Genomic DNA, 13,014 nt, shown 5'->3' with positions numbered 1-13,014 from the left:
ATTGTGGGATGTTGGTGAGATTTTAACTTCCCATCTCAATACAGCAGGCCCAACCATTACTACTAGGAAAAAAGTTGAGGTTCCCTCCAAAATTAATTGACAATGGGAGGAGTAGCATTATAAGCCCTTGCTAGGTTTCTCCCGAAGTTAAAAGGAGAAAGTCTTGGATGATGCGGCAATCACCCGTCTAACACCTCTTACAAGTAAGCGGGATCTCCTACATTTTGGTCTCATCCGATTCTACATCTACTCAGTTATAAGAGAGACTCAACAAGAAGAAGTGACATAGTTCAACCGCCTCACCCTCTCTGAGACTTCAAAATCAATTTTCTAGGTACCAAAATCCATTCCCGCATCATCAAGTTGATATTTACCGGTGACATTTTTTTTATTGAATAATTCGATCAAAATGTACTCAAAATGTGGGCTTGTAGGTGATGGGTTTAGAGTGTTTGATGAAATGCCTGACAGAAACCTTGTCACTTGGACTTTGATGATCTCGGCTGCTGTCCAAGATGGTCAATTTGAATGGGGATTGGAAATTAATTTGGGATTAATGAGAAGTGGGTTGAGGCCGAATGAATTCACTATTGTCAGTGTTCTCAAGGGGCGTGCAGAGTGTGCTAGTACCATACCAAAGCATATGAATTTGGCATGAGTGTTCATTGTTTTGCTTTGAAAGTTGGTATTGAACAGAATTAAGAATTTCTATATGGGTGGTTCTATTTTGAACATGTAGCTGGAGGATATTGAATCGGCTAAAGGAGTGATTGAATCTATGTTAAATCTTGATACTGCTGGTTGGAATACTATAATTGGACTATATTAAATCTTGATACTGCTGGTTGGAATACTATGATTGGAGGGTATGCTCAATGCGGCTATGGCCTTGGAGCCTTGAGGCCTTGGAGCCTTGAGCCCTGAAGCCTTGAAGGAATGCCTTATACTCCTTGGCCTGCTATATTGAGGTCCTTGCTTAGTGGTTGTCGTATACATGGGAACATAGAGTTCGGAGAACGGACTGCAAAGAATTTAGTTCCAGAAAATGATGTATCTTATGTACTATTGTCAAAGGTTTACTCTGAAGGAGGTAGTTGGGAAGATGCTACAAAGATAAGGAGGGAAATGATAGAAGGAGGTGTGCCAAAAAATACTGGATATAGTTGGATCAAGGTATGGCGAGAAACCAATTGGACAGAAATGTGAAACCGGGCCATGAAAAATGGTAAGTTTGTTCACATTTTGAAGATTTTAGTCGACTAATGCAGCAAAATGTAAATGGCACAGAACAATTAGCATGGTCTGTAGGAAGGAGTAAGGATATATATCATTAGTTGTTTTGCAACCTCTTTTTGTCCTTTATATTGCAGTTCTTGGCAACGAGTGATGAAGCAGAACTTGATGGTCCTTATCCCACTTCAGTTCTAAGCACTAACAGAGCAGTAGCAAAAGCAAACGATAAGAAGTCGGGGACTGGTCAAACTAAGTTAACAGGAGGAACCAACAACGCAAAGTTTGCACCTGAAAATCCTTATGCTCCTCTGCTATCAGCCAAATGTTACTGATGCAATCAATCTGGTTATGGTTCTAATGTGTTAGAAACAAAATTGATTCAGATAGAAGAGGATCTGAACATGCAGGAGGTTGAGGTAAGGTAGCCTAGGAGGGCGATTAATAATTTGACAAGAAAACAGTCACAAATAAAAACAATCACCACACTTTGCAGAAGGCTACTTACAATAAAACAGTCACCCTAATATCTTTAGGTTGTGGCTTATGAACCAAGAAATTTAAACAGCAAACAGTCAAATGTTTCGTACAATTATGCAAAGGGTTTTAAGCTTAATGCAAAAGCCTGTAGGTGTTGCTGAGTGTGGCCTTTGCTACTGGTCCAGTTGTGTGATAAGCATTGGATTGAAGCTTCTATATGGCCTTGACTTGAAAAGTCTCTCAAAGTATGAAATCTTCAGTCCCTTTTGCCTTGCCATGTCTGCGCGAACCCAACGTGAATTATCTCCTGGTTGACCAGCGACTATAACAGTAGTACCTTTTTCTGCAAAATTAGTTAAGGCCACTGCTGTTTCCGGCTCAATGGCAGATGAAGCATCCACCAGAAAAATATGACTAAAATGTCCAGAAGTTAGGCCTTTATCATGTAGCCGAAAGCTACTCATGAGAGTCGAGAAAATCACCCTGAATTTTTTAAGCTTCTCAGTTGGAGGACAAGAGAAATAAGGGTCTTCGTAAAGGCATGATGGGAGGATTTCATCAGGCACCTCATCTTTCTCACGGAATGCAGCGTTGGCTCGAAACATATCCGACTCTGGAATCACTTTCAACAAGCTTCTCATAATCCCATCACAACAGCGGTTACTAGGAGCACATATCAGAATCCTATTTTTGAGTGAGGTTTGACATAACTGGTGCACTGCTTCACAAACAACCGCTCCAGTTCTCGACGGCCTAAAAACGTTCCTTTCAACACAAAGCTGGCCAGCCACCAAGTAAGGTGGTGAGCCCTTAATGCTTAAAATTTGACAAACAGCAGATAATTGTTTGGCGTCAAGTTTGTGACGGCCAGACAGCAGCGCTGGTGCGGTGGGAATGCTCGTACGGGAAACACCATCAGGAAAGAGGAAGTTCTTAAACAAAGTATCCGATGCTGTTTGAACTGCTTGGTGAGCTCTTTTCAAACATACTCTATTGAATGAGAAGCTGACATCATATTTTTGGGTCGAATAATGATAATCATAAAATTCATCTTCAAATTCCACTAATACAAGATTGCTCCTAATAATGCGATTTATAATGCCCTGCATAACATGTAATAAGATAATTATAATGCGGATAGTTTTAAGAAATTGCCATATGTTAATGGATGTTCAGAGTTTACCTGAAACTGCTCAGCATTTGTACCTGATGGCCGTACATAGACTAAGTCCCTCGACAAAAGGAATGGCCGATTTTCAGGAACAGAATCAATCATAAATTCTACGAAGGTTTTCTCTTCCTTGTCTTGATTTTTGTAAACTGCTGCTTTTTGCAACTTCAGTGTCACATTCTTCATTTTGAAATCAGCCCATTTCTGGTTCAAATAACAACAAAGGTTTTTTTTTTATTTCTTTCTTTCAAAGTAAGCATGAAAAATCATACAAAATTTAGAAAAGAAGAATGTTGTACCGCAGCTCTTAAGACATTCTTTTTGTCTTTTGGATTAGTATTTAGATTTGTCTTTTGGCATCAAAATTTAGTTGCAAAGGCATGTACATGAAACTCAAATCATTTTAAAACAATAGCCAGTCACCAATGCAAACAAAGAAGTATCAAGTATAATTAACCATTCAAATCCTTGTACAGAGAAAAATGACTACTAATATGAAATAAGCTATGTTTTGCTAATCATTCAAAACTGTGCTATATAATCAACATTGAAATCACATATTATCGTCAGAACTTCCGAAAACAGAAACTTAGAGAAGTGCTTTACACACATATTTATATAAATGGTATGATATCTGTCATAATTTTCTTCACTATCTTGTTAAGAAGAAAAGGCATTACAAATGGGCAAGATTCTTGCATACCTCATGGTAGAACTCTTCAGCGTATAACAGAGCAGCAAAGTAATCCTTATATGTCGTGGAAGACAGAGGCTGTTTAAGAACTTTAGGCACAATGTCATTCTTGATCAAATCTTTGAAATCCTCAGGAATCGTGAATATAGGTAATGAACCCTTTTCAACCACCGCTACATAATTTTTCTTCCCCTTTTCAGTTATTACATCTGAGGAGGCTGGGGATAGAACTTGCTTAAAGATTGGAGGGAGCGTAGTGGAAGACGCTGGTCGTCCCGAGGATGGAGATGGTTTTGAAGATGTTGGAGGATTTGGTGATGATGAATGTGATTTTGATGAAGCCTGAGCTGGTTTAGAGGAGGATGTAGACAGTTTAGGTGGAGATGGTCTAGATGAAGGTGTTTGGAGTTGAAGGGATGGTGAAGATGGACTAACAAGAGTGGATTGGGGCAGCTTAGATGAAGATGTTGGGGGTTTAGGCGATGCTGAACGCTGATCAACAGAAGAAGATTGTTGTAATTTAGATACAGATGTTGGGAATTCAAGAATAAATGGAGATGCATTGGAAGAAGATGGATTAACAAAGTTTGATTGAGGCAGCTTAAATGAAGATGTTGGGGGCTTAGGGAATGTTGAAGCAGAAGATGTTGGGAATTTAGGAGATGGAGAAGATGTACTGATATAAGAAGATTGCAGCGGTTTCGATGAAGATGTCGGAGGCTTAGGGGATGATGAAGATGAACTAAAGGAAGATTTGACTGGTTGAGATGGGGGTGATGGGGCTTTATAGTTATAGAAGGCTGGAGATTGATTAGTAGAAGTCAAGGGTGGGGAGCGGTTTCTATCGGAAATTTTAGAATCGTAAGTTTGTCTGGGAATTTGATTATAATCATAATTCTCACGCTCATCTTCAATACAAAAGAGGCATTTCAAAACTTCAAGAAAAATTGACATGGTGTCCCTCTTTCTGTGATCAAAACACACAAGTCAAGCAACCAGTTGAGATACCAAAGACAAAGATCATCTGAGTTAGAATGTTACATACAAATGAATTGAAAAGAGGAAGCTGAAGCTGAAGAAATGAAAAGCCAACATGAAAAAGGAAACATACAAAAAGGAAGCACTCACCAGTCACCTGCCTGCCTTAATGAGTGAGTGTTGTTGACGAACCAACGACTGAAGAGGTCTTTGCTATTAAGGAAGGAACATAGTACATGCACAGTCACAGAGAGTCCCAAAGGTTGAAGCTACTTTAGTCCTTTTCCTTTTTCCTTTTCCTTTTTTTTTATTTTTGGGTCAAACAATTATTTGACATTGGTGAGATTCAAACTTTCCATTGAAAATTATAAACGAAACTTCCTCTACCAAATCTTGGTCCATCTTATATGTGTAAGCTGATCATGGTGAACAGTTTCTCATGTGGTAGACTTATCTTGTATTTTGTAGCTTGTAATTAGGGCTCTTTGTAAACAACTCTTTCATCTCATGCATTATTCTATGTGACACAATTACCACTACACTGGCTTCTACTCTTTTATTCTAGCTAAATAGAGAAGTCTAGCGGAAAGTCTTGAGTGAGACCGTAATCACCCGTCCGAGTACTCCCACTAAAAAACGTTGCATTTTTGTGAGGGTGACCAAACGGGTGACGTGGTTCAACCATCTCACCCAAGACCTTGTCCAATTTAGGACACCAAATTACACTAACGGTCCCACTCCTACCTTGGCTCTCGCCACATCAGCAAAAGGGACCCGCCCAGCTAAAGTGTTTTTCTCTTTTAGTGGAGAGTGAATCCCCCCAATCGAGTAAAGACTTAAACATTAAAACTTGAAGAAACAATTTAACGTTAATACAAAAGTCCCGCAGGGACATGATGAACCATGACACGCCAAATCATTGCCCTGGAAATGGGTTTATATTTTATTAAGGATTTTTTTTATAAAAAAGTTTGGTAAGTGTCTCAAATTCTCATTTTAGTACAATTGTCCCAATAGTTTCTAACCTAATTTCTGTTTGTTTATAGTCAAATTTGTGTTTTCTAACAAAATTTGATTTTGCACATATTTCACACATAAATTAATTTATGAGCTAAATGGTGACGGGATAAAAACCGCAATATTAAACACTGTTTTACCATCAGAACAACAGAAATCAGATTCTCATGAAGAAATTCTGAGCGATCAAACAATCGATCATACCCTAAACCCAGAAGCTGCTACTCAAAATCTGCAGCCTGCAATGCAATGGGACAATGGCCAATCGTTATGGGATCCACTTTGAAGCTTTTCTTTTTCACCAGCCAAGGTCTGTCATGAAGAATGAGAAGCTTAGGTGGTGTAGGACTTACTCTTACTTCAAGGCTTAGAGGCTTTATTCTTTCAACAACCAAACCCAGAGCCTTCCATGCAATCTCCAAAGACCAACTCCAACTCTACACTTCCTAATCCTGCTCTTCATTCTCTAGTCTCTTGGTGGGTAAAGACCCAACTTCCATTGTCGCTGCTCTTTCCCTCTCTGAGACTTCAAAGTCATGTTTCCTTGGTACCCAAATCCATTCCCATATCATCGAGTTGGGATTTACCGATGACATTTTTTTGTTGAATAATTTGATCAGAATGTGCTCAAAATGTGGGCTTTTGGGTGATGGGTTTAGAGTGTTTGATGAAATGCCTGACAGAAACCTTGTCACTTGGACTTTGATGATCTCGGCTGCTGTCCAAGATGGTCAATTTGAATGGGGATTGGAAATTACTTTGGGATTAATAAGAAGTGGGTTGAGGCCGAATGAATTCATTATTGTCAGTGTTCTCAAGGGGTGTGCAGAGTGTGCTAGTACCATACCAAAGCATATGAATTTGGCATCGGTATTCATTGTTTTGCTTTGAAAGTTGGTATTGAACAGAATTTCTATATGGGTGGCTCTATTTTGAACATGTAGCTGGAGGATATTGAATCGGATAAAGGGGTGATTGAATCTATGTTAAATCTTGATACCGCTGGTTGGAATACTATGATTGGACTATGTTAAATCTTGATACTGGTGGTTAGAATACTATTATTGGAGGGTATGCTCAATGCGGCTATGGCCTTGGAGCCTTGAGGCCTTGAAGCCTTGAAGCCTTGAAGGAATGCCTTATACTCCTTGGCCTGCTATATTGAGGTCCTTGCTTAGTGGTTGTCGGATACGTGGGAACATAGAGTTGGGAGAATGGACTGCAAAGAATTTAGTTCCAGAAAATGATGTATCTTATGTACTATTGTCAAAGGTTTACTCTGAAGGAGGTAGTTGGGAAGATGCTACAAAGATAAGGAGGGAAATGATAGAAGGAGGTGTGCCAAAAAATACTGGATATAGTTGGATCGAGGTATGGCGAGAAACCAATTGGACAGAAATGTGGAACCGGGCCATGAAAAATGGTAAGTTTGTTCACATTTTGAAGATTTTAGTCGACTAATGCAGCAAAATGTAAATGGCACAGAACAATTAGCATGGTCTGTAGGAAGGAGTAAGGATATATATCATTAGTTGTTTTGCAACCTCGTTTTGTCCTTTATATTGCAGTTCTTGGCAACGAGTGATGAAGCAGAACTTGATGGTCCTCATCCCACTTCAGGTCTAAGCACTAAAAGAGCAGTAGCAAAAGCAAACGACCAACCAACAAGTACATGTAAGAAGTCGGGGACTGGTCGAACTAAGTTAACAGGAGGAACCAACAACGCAAAGTTTGCACCTGAAAATCCTTATGCTCCTCTGCTATCAGCCAAATGTTACTGATGCAATCAATCTGGTCATGGTTCTAATGTGTTAAGAAACAAAATTGATTCAGATAGAAGAGGATCTGAACATGCAGGAGGTTGAGGTAAGGTAGCCTAGGAGGGCGATTAATAATTTGACAAGAAAACAGTCACAAATAAAAACAATCACCACACTTTGCAGAAGGCTACTTACAACAAAACAGTCACCCTAATATCTTTAGGTTGTGGCTTATGAACCAAGAAATTTAAACAGCAAACAGTCAAATGTTTTGTGCAATTATGCAAAGCGTTTTAAGCTTAATGCAAAAGCCTGTAGGTGTTGATGAGTGTGGCTCTTGCTACTGGTCCAATTGTGTGATAAGCATTGGATTGAGGCTTCTATATGGCCTTGACTTGAAAAGTCTCTCGAAGTAAGAAATCTTCAGTCCCTTTCGCCTTGCCATGTCTGCGCGAACCCAACGTTTATTATCTCCGGGTTGACCAGTGACTATAACAGTAGTACTTTTTTCTGCAAAATTAGTTAAGGCCACTGCTGTTTCCGGCTCAGTGGCAGATGAAGCATCCACCAGAAAAATATGACTAAAATGTCCAGAAGTTAGGCCTTTATCATGCAGCCGAAAGCTACTCATGAGAGTCGAGAAAATCACCCTGAATTTTTTAAGCGTCTCAGTTGGAGGACAAGAGAAACAAGGGCCTTCGTAAAGGCATGATGGGAGGATGTCATCAGGCACGTCATCTTTCTCACGGAATGCAGCGTTGGCTCGGAACATATCTGACTCTGGAATCACTTTCAACAAGCTTCTCATAATCCCATCACAACAGCAGTTACTAGGAGCACATATCAGAATCCTATTTTTGAGCGAGGTTTGACATAACTGGTGCACTGCTTCACAAACAACCGCTCCAGTTCTCGACAGCCTAAAAACGTTCCTTTCAACACAAAGCTGGCCAGCCACCAAGTAAGGTGGTGAGCCCTTAATGCTTAAAATTTGACGAACAGCAGATAATTGTTTGGTGTCAAGTTTGTGACGGCCAGACAGCAGCGCTGGTGCGGTGGGAATGCTCGTACGGGAAACACCATCAGGAAAGAGGAAGTTCTTAAACAAAGTATCCGATGCTGTTTGAACTGCTTGGTGAGCTCTTTTCAAACATACTCTATTGAATGAGAAGCTGACATCATATTTTTGGGTCGAATAATGATAATCATAAAATTCATCTTCAAATTCCACTAATACAAGATTGCTCCTAATAATGCGATTTATAATACCCTGCATAACATGTAATAAGATAATCATAATGCGGATAGTTTTAAGAAATTTCCATATGTTAATGAATGTTCAGAGTTTACCTGAAACTGCTCAGCATTTGTACCTGATGGCCGTACATAGACTAAGTCCCTCGACAAAAGGAATGGCCGATTTTCAGGAACAGAATCAATCATAAGTTCTACGAAGGTTTTCTCTTCCTTGTCTTGATTTTTGTAAACTGCTGCTTTTTGCAACTTCAGTGTCACATTCTTCATATTGAAATCAGCCCATTTCTGGTTCAAATAACAGCAAAGGTTTTTTTATTTCTTTCAAAGAAGAATGTTGTACCACAGCATTCTACATTCCACCATTCATACCACAGCTCTTAAGACATTCTTTTTGTCTTTTGGATCAGTATTTAGATTTGTCTTTTGGCATCAAAATTTAGTTGCAAAGGCATGTACATGAAACTCAAATCATTTTAAAACAATAGCCAGTCACCAATGCAAACAAAGAAGTATCAAGTATAATTAACCATTCAAATCTTTGTACAGAGAAAAATGATTACTAATATGAAATAAGCTATGTTTTGCTAATCATTCAAAACTGTGCTATATAATCAACATTGAAATCACATATTATCGTCAGATCTTCCGAAAACTGAAACTTAGAGAAGTGCTTTACACACATATTTATATAAATGGTATGATATCTGTCATAATTTTCTTCACTATCTTGTTAAGAAGAAAAGGCATTACAAATGGGCAAGATTCTTGCATACCTCATGGTAGAACTCTTCAGCGTATAACAGAACAGCAAAGTAATCCTTATATGTCGTGGAAGACAGAGGCTGTTTTAGAACTTTAGGCACAATGTCATTCTTGATCAAATCTTTGAAATCCTCAGGAATCGTGAATATAGGTAATGAACCCTTTTCAACCACCGATACATAATTTTTCTTCCCTTTTTCAGTTATTACATCTGAGGAGGCTGGAGATAGAACTTGCTTAAAGATTGGAGGGAGCATAGTGGAAGACGCTGGCTGTCCTGAGGATGGAGATGGTTTTGAAGATGTTGGAGGATTTGGTGATGATGAATGTGATTTTGATGAAGCCTGAGGTGGTTTAGAGGAGGATGTAGACATTTTCGGAGGAGATGGTCTAGATGAAGGTGTTTGGAGTTGAAGGGATGATGAAGATGGACTAATAAGAGTGGATTGGGCCAGCTTAGATGAAGATGTTGGGGGTTTAGGCAATGCTGAACACTGATCAACAGAAGAAGATTGTTGTAATTTAGATACAGATGTTGGGAATTCAAGAATAAATGGAGATGCATTGGAAGAAGATGGATTAACAAAAGTTGATTGAGGCAGCTTAGATGAAGATGTTGGGGGCTTAGGGAATGTTGAAGAAGAAGGATATGTTGGGAATTTAGGAGATGGAGACAGTTTCGGAGGAGATGGTCTAGATGAAGGTGTTCGGAGTTGTAGGGATGGTGAAGATGGACTAATAAGAGTGGATTGGGGCAGCTTAGATGAAGATGTTGGGGGTTTAGGCAATGCTGAACGCTGATCAACAGAAGAAGGTTGTTGTAATTTAGATACAGATGTTGGGAATTCAAGAATAAATGGAGATGCATTGGAAGAAGATGCATTAACAAAAGTTGATTGAGGCAGCTTAGATGAAGTTGTTGGGGGCTTAGGGAATGTTGAAGAGAAAGAATATGTTGGGAATTTAGGAAATGGAGAAGATGTACTGATATAAGAAGATTGCAGCGGTTTCGATGAAGATGTCCGAGGCTTAGCGGATGATGAAGATGAACTAAAGGGAGATTTGACTGGTTGAGATGGAGGTGATGGGGCTTTATAGTTATAGAAGGCTGGAGATTGATTAGTAGAAGTCAAGGGTGGCGAGCGGTTTCTATCGGAAAAGAGGCATTTCAAAATTTCAAGAAAAATTGACATGGTGTCCCTCTTTCTGTGATCAAAACACACAAGTCAAGCAACCAGTTGAGATGCCAAAGACAAAGATCATCTGAGTTACAATGTTACATACAAATGAATTGAAAAGGGGAAGCTGAAGCTGAAGAAATGAAAAGCCAACATGAAAAAGGAAACATACAAAAAGAATAAATAAATAAAGCACTCACCAGAGTCACCTGCCTGCCTTGATGAGTGAGTGTTGTTGACGAACCAACGACTGAAGAGGTCTTTGCTATTAAGGAAGGAACATAGTACATGCAGAGTCACACAGAGTCCCCAAGGTTGAAGCTACTTTAGTCACACACAAGTCAAGCAACCGGTTGAGATACCAAAAACAAAGATCATCTGAGTTACAATGTTACATACAAATGAATTGAAAAGAGGAAGCTGAAGCTGAAGAAATGAAAAGCCAACATGAAAAAGGAAACATACAAAAAGAATAAATAAATAAAGCACTCACCAGAGTCACCTGCCTGCCTTGATGAGTGAGTGTTGTTGACGAACCAACGACTGAAGAGGTCTTTGCTATTAAGGAATGTACATAGTACATGCAAAGTCACACAGTCCCAAAGGTTGAAGCTACTTTAGTCCTTTTCCTTTTTTTTTTTTTTTTTGGGTTAAACAATTATTTGACATTGGTGAGATTCAAACTTTCCATTGAAAATTATAAACGATACTTCCTCTACCAACTCTTGGTCCATCTTATATGTGTAAGCTGATCATGGTGATCAGTTTCTCATGTGGTAGACTTATCTTGTATTTTGTAGCTTGTAATTAGGGCTCTTTGTAAACAACTCTTTCATCTCATGCATTATTCTATATGACACAATTACTACTACACTGGCTTCTACTCTTTTATTCTAGCTAAATAGTGAAGTCTAGCGGAAAGTCTTGAGTGAGACCATCATCACCCGTCAGAGTCCTCCCACAAAGAAGCATTGCATTTTTGTGAGGACGACCAGACGGATGATATAGTTGAACCACCTCACCCAAGACCTTGTCCAATTTAGGACACCTTACACTACTAGTCCCACTCCTACCTTGGCTTTTGCCACATCAGCAAAAGGGACCCGCCCAGCTAAAGTGTTTTTCTCTATTAGTGGAGAGTGAACCCCCGAGTACAATGTCCCAACCAATAGTTTTTAGGGAAATAGCTTAAAATGCCACCCTTTTCCTAATTTTAACTAAAAATACCACCCCTTTCCAATTTTTTTACAACTACCACATATAAATACATCTTTATTGTGGACTGATTGTACCCATATCAGTTTTTTTCAGAAATTGGGTTCTTTCTCAACTCTCTTGGCTCTATCTCTCTCTTCGGCCTGTCTCTCTCTGTCGCTCAGCTATCTCCCTCGTGTAACTCTCTCTCTCTCTCCGACGCAATCGTCTTTCTCCCTCAGCGGTGACTATTCATCCAAGCTTAACTCCACGATTGACATTCACGAGGTACTGTTCATCTACCTTTTCCTTGAAATTTGGGTTTTTGTGAATTTGGTTTATGGTGTATGGATTTGTAAGAAATTGGTTTAGGGGTTTCTTCGAAATTGGTTTAGGGTTTTAGGGTTTAAGGGTTGCTCAGAAATTGGTTTAGGGTTTATGGGTTTCTATGAAATTGGTTTAGGGGTTTCTCTAGGGTTGAGGGTTTATGGGTTTCTATGAACTGGGTAATAACTCACACCCACCCTCACTCGCTCGTAGGCACTCTTCACAAAAATCAAACTCTTCATTTTGTCACAGAACATTTGGGCTTCGTTCACCTTTGTCTGGGTAAGTCCCAACTATCTATATTTTTTATATGAGATTTTAAGCTCTGGGCTCTGTGATTTATACAAGAATTAATTCCACAATATTCTGATTTTACTTGTTCAAATCAAAGCAAATGGAGGGACGTTGTTTATGGATGGGTAATTGTCAAAAACGACTTCTGGAATCTACATGCTTATAATCAAGTTTTGCAGATTGTCAATGGTCCACATTTGAGACCGAGAACGCCTCAGTCACCATTGCCATCACTCTCCATCTCTCATTAGCTTCTTTCTTCAGAAGACAAAGCATTCTTTCAAGCTCTTTTCAGAATTCGATCATCCGTCAGTTGATTCAGTTCTCTTTTGAAAATTTATTTGAAGTCTTATACATAGTTTTTGCTCTAATTTTTCGTTTTGAATTATTCGTTAAAGTTTATTTATTTATTCATTTATAATTTTGGAATTGATGAGATATCTGGTCTGGGCTTCATATTACCCTAATTTATTGTTCTTTATTGTGATTGTGATTTTAGCTAAGGATTGGGTGATGGGTTTTTGTTTTGGGTCATTAATATGGTTTTGAGATTGGTTTCATATCTATGATTTTGGTTAGTGTTAAAGTAAATGAATGGGTATTTCATTCCTGCGGTTTTTGTGGAGGTACACCATTGTATCATGCTTATTTTCTCTTCTGATGATATGGTTC

At 39.0% G+C, this 13,014-nt stretch overlaps 2 protein-coding genes and 2 long non-coding RNA genes across 4 annotated transcripts; 2 read left to right on the top strand and 2 right to left on the bottom strand.

Annotated features, from left to right (window-relative positions):
- The first annotated feature begins 203 nt into the window (after nucleotides 1-203).
- On the top strand, nucleotides 204-4,695 carry LOC148920021 (uncharacterized). The gene is made up of 2 exons (XR_016124096.1): nucleotides 204-334; nucleotides 435-4,695. It is a non-coding gene; the product is annotated as an uncharacterized LOC148920021 (long non-coding RNA).
- LOC148920022 (putative RNA helicase SDE3) lies at nucleotides 1,702-4,529 on the bottom strand. Its single transcript, XM_089045848.1, has 3 exons — nucleotides 3,585-4,529; nucleotides 2,894-3,085; nucleotides 1,702-2,813 (listed from the first exon to the last, which is right to left on the bottom strand). Exons 1-3 carry the CDS (start codon nucleotides 4,527-4,529, stop codon nucleotides 1,884-1,886), a joined length of 2,067 nt encoding a protein of 688 aa, XP_088901974.1. The 3' UTR covers nucleotides 1,702-1,883.
- A 2,793-nt stretch (nucleotides 4,696-7,488) lies between the features above and the next one.
- LOC103323682 (putative RNA helicase SDE3) lies at nucleotides 7,489-10,542 on the bottom strand. Its single transcript, XM_008225692.3, has 3 exons — nucleotides 9,361-10,542; nucleotides 8,681-8,872; nucleotides 7,489-8,600 (listed from the first exon to the last, which is right to left on the bottom strand). The coding sequence occupies exons 1-3, from the start codon at nucleotides 10,540-10,542 to the stop codon at nucleotides 7,671-7,673; spliced, it is 2,304 nt and encodes a 767-aa protein (XP_008223914.2). The 3' UTR covers nucleotides 7,489-7,670.
- Nucleotides 8,326-10,715, top strand: LOC148920020 (uncharacterized). Its single transcript, XR_016124493.1, has 2 exons — nucleotides 8,326-8,465; nucleotides 8,674-10,715. It is a non-coding gene; the product is annotated as an uncharacterized LOC148920020 (long non-coding RNA).
- The last annotated feature ends 2,299 nt before the right edge of the window (nucleotides 10,716-13,014 follow it).

Source organism: Prunus mume, linkage group LG2, assembly GCF_029339155.1.
Source record: "Prunus mume cultivar Tortuosa linkage group LG2, ASM2933915v1, whole genome shotgun sequence".
NCBI lineage: Eukaryota > Viridiplantae > Streptophyta > Magnoliopsida > Rosales > Rosaceae > Prunus > Prunus mume.
This window is presented reverse-complemented; position numbering and strand designations above follow the sequence as displayed.